At 35.4% G+C, this 20,950-nt stretch overlaps 3 protein-coding genes across 8 annotated transcripts in view; all 3 read left to right on the top strand.

The window, feature by feature from the left end:
• Nucleotides 1-192: 192 nt before the first annotated feature.
• vtd (RAD21 cohesin complex component verthandi) lies at nt 193-5,282 on the top strand. 3 transcript variants are annotated; one of them, XM_034317830.2, is made up of 14 exons: nt 301-630; nt 756-923; nt 1,057-1,286; nt 1,362-1,545; nt 1,612-1,771; nt 1,846-2,038; nt 2,109-2,332; nt 2,417-2,637; nt 2,710-2,889; nt 2,970-3,338; nt 3,418-3,552; nt 3,635-3,787; nt 3,867-4,001; nt 4,074-5,282. In XM_034317830.2, the coding sequence occupies exons 2-13, from the start codon at nt 780-782 to the stop codon at nt 3,990-3,992; spliced, it is 2,319 nt and encodes a 772-aa protein (XP_034173721.2). In that variant the 5' UTR covers nt 301-630; nt 756-779; the 3' UTR covers nt 3,993-4,001; nt 4,074-5,282. The 3 variants fall into 3 exon arrangements, with proteins under 3 accessions (XP_034173720.2, XP_034173721.2, XP_034173719.2); XM_034317829.2 differs by lacking the exon at nt 301-630 and adding an exon at nt 193-294 and having other exon boundaries at nt 3,867-5,282; XM_034317828.2 differs by having other exon boundaries at nt 3,867-5,282.
• Nucleotides 5,283-5,701: 419 nt separating this feature from the next.
• LOC117601273 (ferric-chelate reductase 1) lies at nt 5,702-13,105 on the top strand. Its single transcript, XM_076688563.1, has 7 exons — nt 5,702-6,004; nt 6,083-6,155; nt 6,937-7,132; nt 7,214-7,492; nt 7,745-7,988; nt 11,206-11,413; nt 12,880-13,105. The coding sequence occupies exons 5-7, from the start codon at nt 7,769-7,771 to the stop codon at nt 12,941-12,943; spliced, it is 492 nt and encodes a 163-aa protein (XP_076544678.1). The 5' UTR covers nt 5,702-6,004; nt 6,083-6,155; nt 6,937-7,132; nt 7,214-7,492; nt 7,745-7,768; the 3' UTR covers nt 12,944-13,105.
• A 2,214-nt stretch (nt 13,106-15,319) lies between these two features.
• Nucleotides 15,320-20,950, top strand: part of jus (EB domain-containing julius seizure protein) — a 28,958-nt gene continuing 23,327 nt past the window's right edge. Inside the window, exon 1 of one of the 4 annotated variants that reach the window (XM_034317837.2) lies at nt 15,320-17,459. In XM_034317837.2, coding sequence (XP_034173728.1) covers nt 17,279-17,459 — 181 coding nt within the window. In that variant the 5' untranslated portion in view covers nt 15,320-17,278. The remainder of the gene's footprint in view (nt 17,460-20,950) is intronic. The other 3 variants (XM_034317839.2, XR_004580631.2, XM_034317838.2) reach the window with 3 other exon arrangements.

Here is a 20,950-nt window from a genome sequence, read left to right as displayed (position 1 = left end):
AAATAGGACCATAATTCTTTATCGCCAAAAGCTATACTTTATTAGTTTTACCGCTGTTTGAAATGCAATGTTAATGTTGTAGTTGCCTCTGACGTATTGCTTGGAAAATAAATTATAAAACGGGTTTTATTCTTTTCGAATATTTGACAAATATTTGATGTGAGCAAAAAGTTGAGGAATACAATTTTGTAGGTTTACGAATACAAGTGGTCCGCCATTAATGGAGGGAGTTTCAGAACGTTCAGTGAAAATAGTTGCAGATGCTTGCGAAGACGCGGTGGAAAGAAATATACCGTATGTGTCAACAAATCAATAATATTACAATTAAATGTAATTTTATTCATAAAATATGAAAGCAGTGATTTGAGATTCAATGATAAAAGAGTACTGTAATATCTTTTATGTGAAAAATAAGTAGAACATACTACACTTCCGACAGCTTACGCGTAACCGCCAAAATTACGGACAGAAACGCCATCTTGTGTAAAAATGTTGACATCTTACTAAATTGGGAAAGATTTTATGATTGCTGTTTATTCGAGTCTGGTGACTCGATTTGAGTATTTATATACGTTAAAAAATGTAACTTTATCTACTAATTGACACATCAACAAGTTTTTTTATTACAAGGTGATAATTGTGTTGCTAACGGGAAATCACATTAATGAATTAACTCTTCTGTTTAGCTTTGTGTTTACAAACATTACAGCGTATGGTTTCAAGGATTTTTCTAATGATACCTGATTTTTTTACAGAAATTCATATAATATAAAGTCACGATGTTTTACGCACATTTTGTGTTGGCCAAAAAGGGGCCGCTGGCTCGTATTTGGTTAGCCGCTCATTGGGACAAGAAATTAACAAAAGCTCATGTATTTGAAACGAACATTGAAAAATCTGTAGATGGTATATTACAGCCAAAGGTATTTATGAACCACTCATTTTTTTTCATATAAACTCGTAAAATAATGATATTTTTATATTTTGTATCCTCTGTTGCATCCAAGCTATTTTAAATTATTTATTTAATTACTAAAGAGACATTTAATTTTTTAGGTAAAAATGGCTCTAAGAACCTCAGGCCATTTATTATTGGGTGTCGTAAGGATATACTCACGGAAGGCTAAATACCTTTTGGCTGATTGTAATGAAGCATTTGTCAAAATAAAAATGGCCTTCAGGCCAGGCATGGTCGATCTGCCAGAAGAACATAGAGAAGCTGCTGTAACAGCTATAACATTACCTGAAGTTTTTCATGATTTTGATACAGCAATGCCAGAATTAAAGTAAGAGCAAGCAGTGTATAGTGACATTATTGAGTTTGCAAGTATTATTTGCTCAATATAAGTATTTTATTACAGGGATGTTGATATTGAAGCACAGTTTAGTTTAAACCAATCTCGGGCAGAAGAAATAACCATGAGAGAAGATTATGGTAGCCTGGCTTTAGTTTCTCATGATCAAGGATTTGGTGATATGAGTTTTGATGCGGAACCACCAGAATTACTGAGACATGCTGGTGCTGTAGAACCATCACTGGATCAAGTATGCTTTTGTACTGTCATGATTTAATGTCATTTATCAAGAATAAATGCTATGTTAATTTTTTAGACTCATATGTTATTCACTGATGGGCCAGGAATCGAAGCAACTTTAGAACCAAAAGAAAAAGAACCAGTTCCAGGTCCATCAGTAACAGCACAAGCTATGGATATAGACATGCCTATTAGAGATGACGGCTTCGGTGGACATCTTGGACAAGATATTATATGTAAGTAATCGGCGGAAGAAACTCCAAATCATTTTTATAATAAAATTTATGCATATTATTGTATTCCCTTTTAGCGGGAGGTCTGTTTGAGGGTGGTTTATTCGATGAAGCACCAATGGGTGAAGTACCTGTACCTGAGGTTAGTGCAGTAACAGAAGCACAAGAACCAGGTGTAGTCCCTGGTGCTCCACCCTCTGTTCACGATGAATCTGAAGAAGAAATGGGAGATCGCTTTGGAGGACCACCATCTCCAATGGGAGGAATGAGGTATTCAACTTTTTATGGTTAATTAATTAGTTATCCACTGTATACATTACATACTGCGTCTTCTTTGCAGTTCTGATGAATCCAGACCCGTTTCCCCAGCCGCGACCGGAGAAGAAGCAGAAGGAAGATCAAGTGTTGCAAGTCGGCGTTTTACACCTGCTCCGCCTACTATTCCCGAAGAGCGTCCAATGGAAGCTATCGAAGAAGCTCCACCGCTACAGGACCAAACTACATTGTTACACGATGAAGAAGAAAGTTTTGCTCTTGCGCCAGTTGATGCATCTGCTCTAAAAGGTTTGTCACATTAAAGTATTATTTCGTTTAAATTATAATATTATCTACCGCAACCTAATGTTTTAATATTAATAATTTAAATAGGATTCACAAAAGCTAAACGTAAGCGTAAGCTTATCGTGGATGAAGTAAAAAATATTTCTGGTGAAGAAATGAAAGCACAATTATCAGACACGAGTGATATTATTACAACTTTGGATTTGGCACCACCCACGAAAAGATTGATGCACTGGAAGGAAACTGGCGGAGTTGAAAAATTGTTTGCTTTACCTGGAAGACCAATACCGGCACGTGTATTATTTAAGGTAATTTCAATGTTCTTATATTTTTAAATATTTATCATTCTTAGTCTCATCTTTTTTTCATCTTGGTAATAGAATTATCAACGACACTTAACAAGCAAGTCCTATGACCATGAAGACTTTGGACGTTTAGCAGGTGAAGAAGAGGGTATGCCCTTGGAACAAATGAGAGAACCCGTGGAAGTAGAATCATTTGAACAATCTATTATAAGTAAACGCATGGGTCGTAAACGAAAAGCACCATTCGAAGAGGAGGTACATTTCTTTTTTTAACTCCAATAAATATTAATTATAAAATTTCATTACTTTATTTAACTATTCTATGTTTATTATAGGTAAGGCCACCACCTCCTGCGCCAGTACCTCCTCCAGTGGAAGCCGCCCCCGAAGCAATAGAAGTTCCAAGCATAGTTGCCCAACCAAGTCTTCCTCCCCCGGAATCCCCAGTACCACCTCCGGAAGTATCTTTACCAACGGAACCATCGTTAGCCGAAATCAGTGGCGTAGTGCCTCCTGTAGAAGAAGTAGAAATGGCACCACCAGCAGCTGAAGCACCTATGCTTCCCTCAGAAATACCTGAAATTACTCCAACCGAGGCTGTTGCCGCACCTGAAGAACCAACTCCAACCATTCCAACAGAACCGGAAGTTACAGCTGCGCCATCAGCTGAAATGCCTCAGATGGAAAATATGGGCTATGATCAGGTTAATTTTCCATATGGCTTTTTAATATGTGATAGTACTATTGTGAAATGTTAGTTATTAATTGTGATATGTATAATAGGCTCAACTTCAAGTACCCACCTATCCCGGATATGATGAACATCCTCCACCACCCCACACGCCTGCTATATCCGAAAGAGGGCCCGCGACTCCATGGAATCACGAAGACTACGAATTCCCACCATCTGTTGGACCTGTATGTATACGATTCCAGCTATGTGGCTTGAAGCTTAATATTTATCAGAATATATTCATAAGTTGAGGCTTTCGTTTAACAGGAAGAACAACAGATAGATGAAACTTATGAACAGTTTGAAGAACGAGTTCTTAACAAAAGAGCAGCACACATGTACCAAGTTATTAAAAGTAAACTAGAAACCAAAGATAGGTTGACGCTATCGGAAATGGCATACAAAAATAATCGTAAACAGGTTGGTATTTAAAAATACAATTTATAAAAGATATTTAAAGAAATTTAAAATGGTAATAAATTTTCTGGTTTTTGTTTAGGTTGCACAAAAATTCTATACCTTATTAGTTCTTAAAAAGTTCCAAGTATTAGAACTGTATCAAGAACGCCCGTATACTGAAATTGTAGTCAACAAAGGACCAAAATTCGAAAATCCTGCATTGTAAAAGTATTAGGTATTTCTTACCTTAAATTTACTGTTAATGAATGATTGGGAAGGGAGATTGTAACTATTTTTAATCTTACAGGAAATAAGCGGTTTATCTAAATTCTTTTCTTTTTAAAAGATAAATTGTAAAATAATATATAAAGCTACTGGAAGTAATTATAATTGTAAGAACACTGGTTTGTATAAAACCAGAAGACATTATTTTGGACCTTCTGCATGTTTATTGTGATAAAAAAAAAATTCATTGAAAGGTACAGAAATTTACCATTTAAAAAGTGTATAATTTTTTACTTCGAAGAAATCATCTTCATTACATTTATTATCAATCCGAACAGGGTAGGGTTTGTATATAATATATTAATGAATAGTAGACATTTTATATCTTACTATTTACAAGCAACTTCTTGAGTCTACTGCAGGACGGTCCAAAATTAGTAATAGTTTTACAAAATAATTTATGAAGTTTGATACGATAAATTTTGTTGAGATATTCGAAAAAATAATGGGGGATTTAAATCTATATATTGTATTGCTAAATTTTCTTTATTCAAAATCAAGAACGTATTATAATTTTTTCTCTTTAGCGTACTTATATCTACTAATGTAAACAATTATTAATGGAAGAATCATGAAATTATTTTATGGATAATACTTTTATGTATTACAGTCATACTTTAGGATCAATCGCAAGATTAAGTTATTTAAATGCTATATATATTTTTGTTTTTACACTGATCATAATCTGTATAGTTACTTTTCCGTATGAATCACTGGGAGTTTATGATCCACTATAAGTTATATCTATGTTGTTAACAACATTCCAAAGAGCTTTGATTTAATAGTCGCACTTTTGTGGTTCAATTTTTATCATTGAGTTTTTTTGATTGTAACTTGGAAAAAGGTTTACATTATGTGAAAATTGTTTAATCATATCTAACCGCTATTTTAAGGAAAATAGCGTTATGGTTAGTAATTTAATTAATCCAACAATGAGAAATGTTCAATAATTTATTGTTATATATGTATACCTGCTTTATGGGATACAACTGTTAAATCGTAATAAAAAGAAGGTACTATATTTTATCAAATTGACTTGTCAGAAATATTTCAAGAGCAATCATGTTACATTGTAAATATACATGCATAGTAAACAATATGAGCTATCATTGTGCAAGTATGACTGTCTAAAGACGTGTCATAAAAAAAAGGAAGTCGACTGCTGCGATATATACTTGAAATGCCTGATTGTAAATAGTCTCATGATTCATTAATCAATATACATCCTGTTTATAAAATAAAAAGACGAAAAATATTTCTGAAATATTCCTTTTTGAAATTCAAAACCCTAAAGTACATATCACATGATACTTAAAAATATTAATCCATTATTTTCCATTAATAAACTGTTACAAAATTATACAAAAATTGACTAAGTTTATATTAAAGTGTTTCCTTTATTAATTTTACCTACGGCATGTATAACATATACGTGTTAAAATTATGTTTACGTATTAAATATTTTTCTTCACGATTATTATTCAATGTACTAAATACATGTAAGATTTGTTATTAAATCCACAATCAAGTTCGTTTTAATACCGCTGTACTGAAATGTTTGAAAATTGCACTTTAAGTAATGAATGTTTTACATTAAATATATTTTAAGAAATCTGTCTTTTTTTTTTTTTAATTTCTAATGAATGTCATAATACAATCACTTCTTTTTCTAATTCCCCGATAAGAAGTGATTGATATATCAAGGTAAAGTGTCGAGGAATACGTAGATTATATAATATCTGAAAATTAAAATTATTTTACAATGTATTTTATTTTTGGAAGAAAGTGGTAGTTTGTTTCAGAGGAAGAGCAGAAGTTTTCGGTCTCTCCTAAGCATCCAGAGGCTCTCCTTCTTTCAGCATCCAAAATTCTCTATTTTCTGAACTTCTCTGGCTTTCAAAAAATTGAAGAAAAAGCATTCTTTCATTTGACATCAACCTGCTGATTCTAATCGTAAGTTTTTAATTGAATTCGTACCGATATGTAATAATCAAATAAAGCGCTTGGATTAATTCTCACGTTTACTCATAGATGGTTATAGCGTTTGAAATCCACGAATCAACCAGAATTTAAAAATTAAAAGAAAATGATTTTAGAATACCAGGTATTGTACTTTTATATTCACTGAATGAACTGTAGATTCAAAGCAATCTGTTTATACTATTTTTATACATATCTTTTGGAATATAATTAATTTCAAAATTTAGTATGCATAGTATTATATAAAAATGATCAAAACACATTATAATAGTGTCCATCATTTAGGAATATTTAAAATAAATTTTTCAGTAGTTGAAGTCGTCGTGAATTTAAAATGTGTAAACAGAAGTGACTATTACTCAACTGAAATTCTTAAGATTTTAAGAAATGCTCTCGAGAGCTCTCGCGCGAATTTTACGGGTATGCACTTACAAGTACTACAATTTGAAAGAAATACATTTTTTTCTTTAATTTAACTTACTAATTATATACTATTTTATCGCATAAATGAATCACGAATAAATAAGATAGTATATAATTTGTAATCGATAAATAAATGACTCATTGGAAAATTATGTTAGTATAATTTTATTCCAACGAAACAGACTGTGAATATTTTTATGTTTTATGTTGCGTCGTCGTGAAAGCTCGTGGAAAATCAATAGCACTGTGAAAAGTACACGCTGACCAAGGGAACACACCATACTTCTCTATGAACATGTAATGACTAGGGTAGAATGCGTGATACGTTTTTCCACGAACTAATTCAGTAAGGGTACTACAATTACGTGCAATACCTGCAGGCTTTCCAATGAGTTTTTAATCGATACAAATCGACACGATACACGAACTGTTTTTGAAATACTATTATTGTATTACTCATAGTCCACATTTTTTTATTACAGAAATTTTTGAAGAAGAATAACATTTTACTTTAGAATATGTAAGATATCGTTAAGAAGGAATATCAAATTATTAATTAAAAAATTTTTTGATAAAATCAATTGAAGGAAGTATAAATTATCAAATGCTAATTTTGGAAAGAAGAGTAATGCTTGAAGTTAAAATTATAATTAAGAAGAAATGAAAAGTAAGAGTTAGGTAAGACTATTTTTTTAGTCTTTAATTACTATTTAGTTATGAAGTTTAATAAGGATGTTCTAAGGACATGCTCTTGATTAGATGTACAATCTGTCCAAGGGTTTCTTTAAAGGAAACCTTTGAAAGAAGTAGCAAATGTGATTACTGAAATGAGACAGGCGGCCGGCTATAAAATCAACGAAGGGATCGAAGTGAAAGTGATACTTAGCAAAAGTGAATTGTGCCTGCCTTTTATGATTCCCATGGTGGGATCTGACCACGTTTGACTTACTCGTACATGGTTGGGTGGTGCAGTTTCCTTCGAGCGATCCTACCTCCAACACGATAATTTCCAATTTCGCGCTTATTAGTTTCATTATAGTAAGTGTTCCATTTCATCTGTATCCTTTCAAACGTTTAAATTTTTCTTTTGATCAATTTTGAGTGAAAAATCAACGATGCTAATAATTTAATTAAGTTTGATGAACTTAACATTTCAATTGGTCCATTTAGTTCTATTTAAAATTTTTAATAATTAGTTATCAAAACTTCTTTTTAAAATACTATATGTATACATAAATTTTTCAATGGTTTTGTAACATAATTATTTTTCTAATTTAAAATCGACGAAAGTCAAGAAGAAGAGGTGGAGGAAGAATGAGCTTGACTATGAGGAACACGGCGATAGCCATTATCCTGGCTTCCTCAGTGTTTTTCGTTTATGGCCTCCCCGATGGTGCACCCGTGGACACCTGCGTGAAACCATCAAGACCCAACGAACCCCATCACGGGACAGCGAGATCACGTCCCGTTGAAACGAGCCCTTACTCCTTCACAGCATCATCATCTCAATATGGTCCTGGCTCGCAAATTACCGGTATGTTTATTGAATTATTTTTTAACAGTGTTATACTTAACACTTTAAGTGGTACAGTAGAGAAGGCAGGATAATATGTAGTCAGACACCTTATAATTACTCAGTATACGATCATTTTATTTTTCAAATTAATATTTCGACTTGATACCAGAACCGAATTAAGATTTCTTTCAAGCTCCAGGGCCCAGAATTATGAAACTTTCGGGGACCCTCTTGGTTCAAAAATTGAAATTTATTTTAAATGGAATTAAATAATTGTGACGAAAAAGGACAATAGTAAAAAAATTAATTCAGTATTTTTTGACATAGTAAATGGAAGGCTTGCAAGGGGGCCCGGAGCTATAGCCCTCTTGATCCGGTGCTACTTGACACCTTGTGTAAATAGTGTAATTTTAAAAATGAATTATCCATATTTATAATAATTAAAGTTAGATCTAAAGTTGATTAAAAGTTAAAAGTATTTAGAGAACATAGATGTGCGTTGAAAATCCAGTTTCTAATGGTTCATTTGCATTGTAACAATTGAAGGAAACACAAAGGAAAATGTCGTGCGAATAGAATGCATTAGCAAACATTAAGTGAAAACTGATTACAGGGAACAGATTGCACAATTTTTTCTCACAAAGCATCCTAGCACGTTCACTTGCAACACTGGCTATCAACAATCGTAAATCTCGTTGACTTTTCCGATCTTGCAACTTTTCTTCGCGATGAAAAGAATGTGTGGTAATGTAATCTGTGCCCATAACTCATTTGAAATAACGTTAATCATCTAGGCTATTACGAGAAGAGAGTAATGGCAGAGTCACCTTTATTACATACATATGCTTCTCTCATTTTCTACTTTTATAAATATCCTTTTCTACTTTTAAAGCATAGACTATTCTGCAAAATATATATAACTTGTGTTTGCACTAAAAAGTTTAATTAACGTATTAATTGCCACGATGGTCATCGATGATCAATTTAATTAAGTACTAATTTAATTAAGCATTCCTTGTTTAATAACATTCGAGCCACTCATTTGGCAAATCGATTAAATAAAATAAAGAAGATGAAAATGATTTGAAATTAAATTAAAATTGAGGCTCTCTCCATGGTCCGCCGTCCAAGGGTAATGATACCTAATTTCATATTTAAAGAAATTGATTCAAAAAGTGAAGTTAATTACTTTGGCCTGTGAACGGCCCCTTACATATTTTATTGCGAATTAACGATATAGGTAGACGAAGAACTATAAAGTCAGGAATGGATCGAAGCGAGAGGAGCTGAACAATCGATCCAATCAGCGAGGAACTTGAAACGCGTCTAAAACGCCTAACAATCGTGCATTCTGCGGTTCGCGGTTCGGCCTGCATGTTCAATCATCGGAATAATAGCGTCCGGTCAAAATTGTCGATGAAAAAAAAAAAAAGAAAGTCGTTCCTGACACACTGGCCTCCACGAAATTACGTGTCCAAAATTCATGTTATTCATGAAGTTTGTTATCGCGTTATATTGAGCTCGCGCGAGACCCGTGTTTGCGTAAACTCGGCCGATCAACCGTTTGCTCTAACTAAAATGTCAGCTTAGTGATTCACTAACCGGTCCTCGTGCCATATTTTCAAGCATTTTCTATAATGTCCATCAAGATGAAGCAATGAAAGACCACTCGTGGGATTCTTATTCGAACAGAAGTATCGAAAGACTTTTTAGAGGAAAGTCATACCGCGACGTCTGGGGTTGAATTTAAATAAATGAGATTCAAGGAATTTTCTTTAGATATTTTATTGTAATTTGTGGCGAGTGTTTTTGTCCGAATGATAGCAAGTAAAAAGTCTGCAGGAAAAAAAGAATTGCTCCTTTGGGTCAAACAACTTTTTCGTATCTCATTTAGGACAAAACTATGTGTAGACGATGTTGCACAATCGATCAGCTCGATGTGTAAATATGTAGCAGAATAAATTCCACGTTCTGGTTTTTCATTCACTTAAGAAACTCGTTTCAAAAAGACAGATATGCGACAGCCTAACATGTCTGCTAAACACATTCCAACATCAAGTAATTCGCCCACATATTGCATGCTCACAATGCATATTGCATTTGCACATTTTATGCACTTCGAATGCACTTTGATGTTTTTCATTTGATATCACGATTAAGACATTGATTGCTAGTTTAATTTAATCAAATATGATTTATAAGATAATTTGATAGCCTTCTATTTTATGCTCTTAGATACTCGAATATTAAAATTCGAAATTTTATGCTTTCATCAGACATAGAAGCACGCTTAGCTACCTGACCACCCTAATTGTGTTCCTTTGTCGCTTTTATATATAATAACGCGTATCGATCAAAAGAGAAAAGAAAAAAGGCGTATGGTCAGAGTAGAGAATTACTGTGTCGATGAAAAGGGAAAAGCACAAAGAGTTCGGAGCACGAGTGAACGAACCCTGATTGCAATTTCGATAGATACTTGAAAAACTTGTTCCGCTGTCTGTTTCGTTTACGAGTTTTTCGAGTAACTTCGAATTCTCCGATCACACGGTCAGATGTTGGTAAAATCCATTGCGAAATAAATTTCGTTTCATTTCTGAAATTATCTGATAAGAAATTCCTTATCCATTGCTTAATACATTTGAAGAAAAAGTTATAGAGTTAGTAAGTTTATCACCACTAAAGAAATAAAAGAAATTGACCGTGACATAACGCAATAAAACAACCCTGACCGTGAACCACTTTAGTTTAAACGACGTTTACTCACGTTCTTAATAATTCATAATGAATCGCTTAGAATGCCTTCTCAGCATTACTATAGAAAAAAGAAGTAGGAGAAATCAGTAGGAGAAATCGTTCGAAAGGGGTGATTCTCATCTGAATGGAAATACAGGTAGCTGGAGAAGCAATGAATGTTCCTCTTATCAGGAGTGTACTTCACGGTGATTAATCTACAACTAACTTGTCCTTCCTCAATCACTTGGAACATTCGTCGCCAGGACAATTAGAGTGAAATAGAGAAGGACGAGGAAGACGATGAATAACGCGAATTCTAGCATCCTATGTTTACTTAAATATGTAAAACGTGATCTAAATTTGAAAAATTCATATTTGAATGTATTTTATTGATTTAAACAAATTTTATTTAATGCAGCGAATTTTGATATAGGGGGACCTTGGTTTATTAATGAAATTTTTGCTGGAGATTCGTATTTCAGTTAACCCTTTTGTTTTTCAGTGACTATCAGTGGCGCACCGTTCAAAGGATTCTTCATTCAGGGACGCGATCCCGATACAAACAGCTGGATCGGTTCCTGGGCTCAGACCGAGAACACTAACACCCACCCCGAGTGCAGTGCAGTGACACATGCTGATCCCGAGGTGAAACAACACGCGACGCTTATTTGGAATGCACCGCCGAATTCTCGAGGACGAGTATATTTCACGTGAGTAAAGATTTACTTCTTAGGAAGGAGATAGAGGTGTCTATTTGTTATTTGAAATTCAATAAGAACTTGGAGAATGTGAATTTCATGAAAGTATTCGGTTTAGTATTAGCTGAATAAATTGCATCAGCCAGCGAACGAACGACATTATTTATTTTACTTTATGATTAAGAAATATTCGTGAAATAGCAAAGACGTTTATTACATTCGCAGCCAAGCTACAGAGTAAAAGGAATAATCACAGACAAGCCCGAGTTGGAATAGTAATTACTAACCACACCCACAGGGTAATAACACACTGGGAAAGTGGATACTGTGGGCGAAAAGTCCACCTTTGTTTAAATTAAATGTAAATATTTGAACTTACACAGGAAAAAGTGTCCATTATCTAATCAATTAAAATCAAACATAACAGTCAGTAAATATTACTATATTTTCTAATTACTTAACCCTTGAAAATATAGAAAATTAAAATAATATGAAATACGAAATTAAATTAAAATTGGGGCTCTCTCCATGGTCCGCCGTCCGAGACACAGATCTTATTCGTACAAGGGAAGTTTATAAAACAAAAAACCTTTTCTCGCTATAATAAAAAACTACAAAACACCTAAACCTCGACATAAAATTATCAAATTAATTAATTTTACTAATAATCCTTTGTCTCTCGAAGATTAAACGATTTTATGCGATTCATGGTCGTTTAGAATAGAAAACACGCGTGTATTTAATTTCCCCGGGAACATTGCGTTACACAAGTTGCAACGAGGACGAAGGATTTCCCACTTCGACAGAGGATAACGCAATAAGACTAATTGTACATCGTTAGCCGGTGGAAATAATCATTTCCGCCGGTCGATTGCCCGCGAATGAACCCGTACACGCCAGGCTTGCTAATAAGCCATCGAATTTCCCGGGTACATTAGATGCCAGAAAGTTCACATACGAGGTTGAAAAGGTTCGGATGAATTGCTCGGGCTCGGTGCACCCTCGTTGAATCGTTTTTGAACCAACCAACTTTTTTTCTACCACCGCGGAAAGGGTTACCGCGAACGAGAGTCTAAGTTTCTTTCTCGTTTCGTATCTGTGTCATGTCCTTTTTTGTTTCTGTTTTTGTTTTAAACAACTCGCATGTATAGTCGGTCCAATGAGACGAGTTACTTATTGTTAGTATATGTTTACAAATTCATGCGCTCGACGCATGGTCGGAGCCCAGTTGTTTCCAGTTCTTCAGACACTTCGGTCGAGGTATACTGTGAGTCGTGCCTGCTTCGAGCACGTGAATTTGTACGTATTTACTATTTAAAATATAAATTACATTATATAGCGCAAATTTTTGGTAGATCGTTCTTCTATTGCGAAAATTAACATTCTTTCTGAGGAATAGAATTGCATTAACGAAGCCGCTTTTTCAGAAAATTATTATTCATTAAAATAGTCTAATTCGTTAATCTTTTTAATTGCAGTGGAACCATTTTGAAGGAGTACGCAGAGTTCTGGTCCAACCTGGTAGCTACAACGGGTCACTGAAGATATTCCCCAAATTGTTGCGAATTGTCAACAATCTGCGAATATTGTGATTCACGAGCGGGCAAGAGAAAATTATGGTATCTCCATGTAAAGTATTTTATCTATTTTTTATACTATGAAATACAGAAAGATAAATATAGAAAATATACAATTTTTATTCTCGATGCAACGTCAAATTATAAGCTTCCGTGAGATGTTAATGATCAAAGACTAATTACGTTTCTATCGATCAACGCGAGGAACTTTCTATTTTCATTGTCAGGAAACCAGCTTAATTATGCCATTAAGCAAACGTCTTTGACCTGTCAGATGCAGTTGCGTAATGTCCGAGTGATTGTCGGGCGTTAAACGCCTGGTGGGTGTAGTTTATAACCCATTCAGGTTAGTTTGTTTCGCCCAAAATCGAAACTCTTTACACCGACGAAGAGTTAGTCGTCAGATCTACGCTATCGGTTCGGTCACGGTCCGTTCACAATCTGCTCTCGGTCCGCGCATAATCCGTTCACGGTCCGATCCCGGTCCGATTCCGATCAATCACGAACAATATTTTCCTGGAGCATAACTGCACTTTTCGTGTTGCAAAGCGTACGTTTTCGAAGCCTGGGAATCGTAAGTTTTCGAGCTCAGGTACCGAAAACAATTTTCTTTTTGCGCGGAATCTTTCCTGACTTTCCTCGGGTCTTCCGTACCCGATTCAATGATTGGCAAACCATGAGAAGGTAATTTATCCTTGCTCGACGCCATAGGGGGTGATGGCTGCTGGGCAGTGGATTTATTTATTTTATTTAAGATCGGCCGGTATAAGCAGAAGCTTGGGAACGGGAAAGCAGGTTTGAAACCCCACAAGCCTCAAATTACACAATAACCTGTCCGATTGATCGATTGTACATGACGACCTGTTCGGTTTCTCTTAATAATCCGCTTTGCCTCAAGCTACTTTACAGGTGTGTAATCGCGCGAGAAGTAGTGGATAAGTGTAAAGAAATAGCTCGTTTGGGATTTAACACTTTCGTTTTAATACTTTGTATATTTTAGAAAGAAACGCAAAGAAAATTAATTGAAGGAAAATATTAATTATGATCGCTATCAATTTCTTTGATACAAAATTGGAAATTTTTAATTATTAATTAGCACGAATATTAATGAAAATCTTGCAAATATTAATAATCTTAATAAGAATTCTTACCAACACTTATTTATGAAAATTTATAAAATTTCAGAATTTGTTATGCTGAATCATGCGAATACAATTGAATGTCCATTAGCATCACTTTCCATTCAACAAATCTCCAAAATCTATTATTAAGAAGAATTCACCAAAAAAGTATTGATATAGGTGAAAGCTGTGCCTTGAACAGGCTATTTATCAAGTCGACAAATTTTCCAGTTTATCATATTGAGAAGAAATTGATCTGAAGCAATTCTAATAAATGATCGGTTCGTGTTTAGAAGTTCAATGTTCAGAAAAACGATTTGTCAGATATACTTCAAAGATTTTCATCGAATCACCTAAAAGTAACATGAAACCCGATAAAAATCAATATTTCTATTCAATGAACTTCCATATGTTATCAGATATAAGAAAAATTGATTTCTAAGAAGAAATAATGATTTTTAATCAATTGAATTTTATTTTAATACAGATTGATCACCACGATGGAAGTTGATAAAAGACATACTTTTAATGGTCATCATTTATCAAATCAAAGTCCTTCAATTCTTTACACCGTCGGGAAATCGATCCAACCTTATCTTACCAAACAGTTTCGTCTCGCGAAAAGTCTGAACCTTTGACAGAATGATTTGCAACAGATGCTATCCTGTTTCAGGCTTCTCCTTGAAACTTGCACAACACTCAGTCCCGAAGGACTCGTGGAAATGAAGTGTTTCAACGTTTCCTTAAGCAAGATCCGCGTTACGAATGATACATTAGAAATGGTGGAAAAGTTGGCGGTAAAAGTGTTCGCTTTTCGAAAAGTTTCTTCAAAATTACCCAGAGGGATCACCGCGAGAAGTTTTGAACAAAGTATGGATGGAACCTGGCAAGATTGCCACTGAGATAGGAAAGTAGACAATATTCCTTGATATTAAAAAAGTAAATAGTAAAATATTGTAAATAATAATCCCTCTGTTTAACACGTTGAATGCCACGGGGATTACAGGTGACTTTTGAGAAATTAAATAATTATTAATCATTAAAAACTCTAGGTGCTAAATGGTAAGGATATTAATTTTTAAGTCGATTCTTTTAAGTTTTGATATTTTAATAATATTAACAGCAAATTATACATAGAAAACAGTAGAAAAATATTATTTTATAACAATATTGCTAGTATATTAATAACGTAAGGTAGTAAATTGAAACCCTCACATTTGAAATTAATTATTCCTATTCTTATCATTTTCACTACAGCAATCAACGTGTTAATAATACTAAAATTGTACTATATCCTCTTTTTTTTTTATTTAACTAAACAAGTATTGCATTCTCTGTGAAAAACTTAAGAAACACTTTTTGCGTAAGTGTAACACGTTTACTGTAATGGAAACCGTTTTAGCCATCTTGCTCTTCAAGTGTGCCCGCTGAGACAAGTTGGCTGATACGGACAAAAGATGGTTGCCACACGTATCCATAGAGGGTTTAGCCGTTTCTTCACCGGACACCGTTAATGGAACTCAGCACGCTTTTACGCGAGTAGAAGGATTGAGAGACACAATGTTACGCAAGAGCAGTTGGTCGGTAAAAGTGGGTCGTTCTCATAAGGGAGGCTTGATAACTTTAAAACCGATCTTGTCGATACTTTGCAATTCTATTTTCGACGTTTGACTCGAAATTTCGATAGAACTCGTATCACCTAATATAGAAACCCTTCTATTCCATTACTAACGTCAAGTTGTACAGCTGCGCAATTTATGATTCAATATTCATTAAGCTTTTCACAGATATTAGCTATAGAAATTGACTATAAAAGTTGATAAGAAAATATATCCGAGGATAATAACGAGATTATCTTTTATAAACGTTGATAAAAACTGTGATTCTCATCTTTTATCGCAGACTTCAACTGACACGTTTGATCGACTTATCTTCGCTGTGTCTCCGATGGGATCAAATAATAATCGATTCGTACCAAAAATCGACAGCAATCAGAATAGTATAACGTATTGCAGATAAAAATTTGAAAGGTCAGTAAAAATGTGTCCAAAAAAAAAAAAACATCCCCTCCCTATTCTAGAAATTTTTAAAATATTTCCTCTGTCCGTAGAAATATTTTTTTTTAAGTAATATCGTTATAACATTTTGAGAATATTCTAGATAAGAAAAATAAATTTCCATCCCCGCCGCATAGTCTGCGAAGGATTGACCGAGTCTGACCGCGTCTCGTTGAAACCGCGGTCGGATGGTTGGCAGGGCAGGGGGGTTCGGTCGTTTCCGTATCGTATGCGCCGCCTCGACCCCCTTCCGTGAACGACTCGGTTGACGACGACCTGTTCCTCGCCTGGGATCATGCATATTTACGTTGCGGCGTAGAACATCGACGGCTGGCTGTTTCGTCGAGGAATGACTCAGAGGCTCTGCACCCCTGCGACGTTCGCAGGGCGAAGGTGGACGCGGTAGGGGGTGCGAAACGTGCTGGTTCTCGCGTGCATTGCGCAGGACGCCGGCGCCCTGGCGTCGTTGCCACCCCCCGACCGACTCGGTCGTTGTTTGCTGGCTTCACATCGCGAACGACCGCGTACACACAGCATCGCGAAGCTGCTGGTTACGTTTCCTTCCACGTTTTCCGCTCGTCTATTTTATTTCACGCGATAAAACGAAAGTAACATCCCTCAGCCGTCAGATCGAACCAGTGAATCGTTGTTGCGTAGTAAAAATTTGATCAGTTCGATGAAGTAGCAGTGAACTGTTTCCTATGAACCTGTCGTTCAACGGGTGAGAGAGTGGGGTGGTGGTTGCGGTAAAACGTTTCGCCGTGTATACGGACCTTTTCTTCTTCTTCTTCTTCTTTTTCTCTGTCTCGTTTTTTGTTCGAGGGCATATCTCGAACCGGTGCAGAAGAGGCACGGGGATCAGAAGAGGTGGAGGATAAAATCGAGGGTGCTCGTGATTTCTCCGGTTGGTCTGCGTGAACGGTGACGAGGAACGTGCGGAAGTATGCGCGTGCTATCGATCACGGGGGCTGATCGCGCGGATATGTGATACCGGAAGTAGGTACGGCAGGCTTGACCTGCGTAGGTCAGGTGCTCGAAGGGTGCGTATGCGTATATTGGGCTGAGCAACGACAGGAACGAAGGGTGCGCGAGAGGAGCCGCGTGTCAGGGCCAGTCGTGAAGATGCACGCCACCGACGCCGTCGCCGCGACGGCGTCCTTGCCGTCATCCACGTCGTCCATCGGCTTCAGGAAATCGAACTTGGCTGCCAGACTAGTCTGCACCGTCCTCGTGTCCTGTTGGATCGTACAGGATCAGCTGGCCCTCGGGATGTCCGAACCACCGGAGGTCACCACGATCGAGGGTAAGCCTTCTAGCTCGGTTCTTTTCCATGTGTTTCCGGTCAGCTTCGTGACGGAACTCGATGGAACTTTCGGACCATCAGATAAGTCAATTTTAACGGAACTTTGTTGAAGTTTCGGTAGGAGCTTTGGAATCATTTTAAACTAAAAATAAGTTGAATTTAATAGTATCGTTGAATATCGAGATATCCAGTGAATCTGTGAATATTAAGAATGAAATGGAGGTTGAAAGTTTAATCATTAGATTGAGGATATTCGTGCAAATATTATCTTTCTCCGCAGTCCATTAATAATGAAACAATTTTATCACAGTGGAAGATAATTTCATTTTAAAAGTAAATTAATACCAGAGTAATAATTTCTTATTTTTTAATAAGATTAATTGCAACGTTGAAATATCATGGTTCGTTCATTATTCAAATATTTAAATTGTTATTACTGACGCAAGCAACCGTAAGAAAAAGTAGGTGAAAGTCTTCATAAAAGCAGTTCAATTCCACTTTATCGTTGAACGTTTTTATCTTCGAGTTAACAAAACGTCTATTTATCATTTAAATAGAGCAGAGTTTGTATCGACCGTCTTCGGTTTGCATTTCTCGAACAAATATTATTGCACTATCAATCGGGAGACGACGTGTCGATCGATGTCAAGATACTCCGCATTTTTAAGCCTTTACACGGAGCAGCGGAACACGTATGCTCGACGGGCGTACAATAAACCCTTTTCGCACGACCGAACATGGCTATTTATTTACAACCGACCCATATACATTTTACGAGCTTTCAAATGGTGTCGCTGATCCGATAATCCTTAATGCGCCTTGCTAAAGCCCAATTGATTATGGCTGAAACGATGCTTCTGTTGGCAATCAAAATGATATTATAGATATCTCTTTACAAGCACCGTTTGTTCATCGAAATCATGAAAATTTAATTCCCAATTTTCTTGAAATTTGGAAAATGGAAATTGAAATTTTAATAGTTTGGCTACCACGTGTTAGAAAAATATTGTTATAAATATTTGCTAAAAATAAAAATTCACTTTGTAAAGTCTCTTAGAATTTTCAATTTATAATAAAATGATTAAAATCAGTGTTTAATTGAGATCATAAAAGTGAAGTGTCTATTTCTCTATCAAAATGTTACCCCGGTTTCTTTTAAGGATAAATGTCAACCACCAGACCTTTCCGGGACATTGTAAACGGAGCTTAATGCCTTCTCAGATTTGTAACTTCAATCATTCATCCACGAGGCTCGGTTTATTTCTCTTCCTACCCCTTCGCTTTGTGCTCTCATTTACGTCCTTATTTCCTGGCGAATAAGCTCGTGTTTCCTCTTTCCAATCGTTAAATCCAAGCGAATTGCCCCGGCAATATCTCAGCGTTCCCTGAATTCCTTCAGGATTCGACGATCTCGCGTTAATCTCTTAATTCCATCGTGCCACGGATACGGTTGGCACATTTTGAACGGAAATTTATTATGACCATTTCCGGCCTCTGTCGTCGCTGAATTGATAATCCGTCTGCTAGCCGATTCCTTTAGAAAAACAGCTCGTATACTTTTGCCTTTTGTCCGCAGTTTCTATCGCGACTCATTGGTATCCTTTTTCCTTTTGTTACTTCGATAACAGAATCACTCAGCGTTACTTAGTTATTCACAAAGCTGTGCTTCTGATCAAATTATAGATCCTTATTGAAGGAAGATAATAATTTTTTCAATACTTCGTTATATGAAATTGGAGATAGATTCTCAATTCAAATGAATTACCATTATTAAACTACTATCGTAGAATAGGACACTCTGTAATAATTCACAAGTACTTAAGGGAAAAATTGACCCACTAAACCTTTATGTCATTTTAATTATTATCTATAAAATAAGCTTCTTGTGGAAATTGGTTTTATGGTTACTTTAAAGCTTTTCATTAACACATTAAAGGCCATAAGGGTCGCCTCAAATTACTCATGCTTGAATAATTAAAAGAAAACAATAGAAAATCATTATTTTAAATAATGTTGCTATCGTGCAAATAATATAAAATAGCAAATAGAAAGCTTGAAATTTGAAAATTAATTATTCTTGTTCTTAATAATTAGAGCTTCAATGCGTCCCACAACAAATGTCCATTTTCACTTGTGCCATTCAATGTGTTAATGTTAGGCTGTGGTTAATTATCACATCCCAAAGCATGATTACAATAGTCTGGAAAGATTGTAAAAACATTTTTAAAGAAAAAAATAATGCCATATGTTGGTCCTCGTTCCACCGAATGGCTCTGTTTACTGCACCAATCCTAAATGCTAAGGAGTTTATATCGATCGTCGAACGAGAAACACTTCGCCTCTGCAACTGTTATCCTTCTTTTCCTTTTTTCGCGACAGACTATTTCTATCGAACGAATCTCGATACTCTATCTCCAAAGGAAGATCAAGATGTCGAGAGCATACTTCCGTCAATCGAGCAGTCCTTTCGAAAACCATCCATCTTTGTCCACTAGTGTTTCATTGAAAAAAATACAAAAATAAAATAAAATAAAAAAAACAACAAAGTCGACTCGATTTTCGATGAAAGCATTTAATGAAGCTAATTGAACGGTGGCTCGTTGACGTTCCTGGATATTGATTTTAATAGAAGCGTTTTATTTAGGTACAGCCTTGATCCTGCAATGCGCAACGAGGCGATACGAATTTTCCGTTACTATAAAAGGTCAATATTTTCCAATGGTTTTTAACGTGTATATAGTGATTCGAACAACTCCGATGGCGTTATTCAAAATGCATTAGCAATCAAAATACACTTTCATACGCTCTGCCGTATTGTTGGCTGCCATTACACATGCACGTGGTTTTGTACGGCACAGCTGTGTTGTGGTGCATTTGCAAATTGCGCAAGGATAGGGTTGTAACCACCACTGCAGTAAAACGTTCAATTTTATTCCTAGCTGTCCCACATTATCAAAGTGCAGCCAACGAAACGCTTAATTAAATGCATTAATCTAGGATAATTTGTTTGGACCCAGGCTGAAACGTTCCAATTTTGTCACGGAAATAAAATTATTTATGGATTTGTATGCATCGTAGGGTTTATTGTGTTATTGCAGTTTTTGAAATTGCAAAGTGCATCTGGTGCAGTAGAATAGATATATGGAATCAAATTTTAGGGTTCATGGATTAAATAGGATATATGGAATGAGAATTATCTTCTAAAATATATTTGCAATTTTATAGTTGTTTTTGTACCTAATAGGGTATATTCTGTTAAATGATTAATTCTTTAATTGTAATTAGTGATGAAATTTTAGGGTTCAGAGATTAAATAGGAGATGTGGAATAAGAATTATCTTCTAAAATATGACTTCTGCAATTTTATATTTATTTTTGTACCTAATAGGATATATTCTGTGAAATGATTAATTCTTTAATTGTAATTAGTGTCTAAAAATATCCTTGATGATTGAAAATTTTCTAAATAAAAAATTGCCATGAAATCACCA

The sequence above is a fragment of the Osmia lignaria genome, chromosome 6 (assembly GCF_051020975.1).
Source record: "Osmia lignaria lignaria isolate PbOS001 chromosome 6, iyOsmLign1, whole genome shotgun sequence".
NCBI lineage: Eukaryota > Metazoa > Arthropoda > Insecta > Hymenoptera > Megachilidae > Osmia > Osmia lignaria.
This window is presented reverse-complemented; position numbering and strand designations above follow the sequence as displayed.

What these genes read in the sequence shown, in the direction of transcription:
- LOC117601273 (XM_076688563.1), top strand. Translation starts at nt 7,769, where the DNA reads ATGAGCTTGACTATGAGGAACACGGCGATAGCCATTATCCTGGCTTCC. An exon ending in TCCTGGCTCGCAAATTACCG is followed by an intron (nt 7,989 to 11,205) that starts GTATGTTTATTG and finishes TTTGTTTTTCAG; the next exon opens with TGACTATCAGTGGCGCACCG. An exon ending in CGAGGACGAGTATATTTCAC is followed by an intron (nt 11,414 to 12,879) that starts GTGAGTAAAGAT and finishes TTTTAATTGCAG; the next exon opens with TGGAACCATTTTGAAGGAGT.
- vtd (XM_034317829.2), top strand. Translation starts at nt 780, where the DNA reads ATGTTTTACGCACATTTTGTGTTGGCCAAAAAGGGGCCGCTGGCTCGT. An exon ending in AAGCACCATTCGAAGAGGAG is followed by an intron (nt 2,890 to 2,969) that starts GTACATTTCTTT and finishes TGTTTATTATAG; the next exon opens with GTAAGGCCACCACCTCCTGC. An exon ending in TCCCACCATCTGTTGGACCT is followed by an intron (nt 3,553 to 3,634) that starts GTATGTATACGA and finishes TTCGTTTAACAG; the next exon opens with GAAGAACAACAGATAGATGA.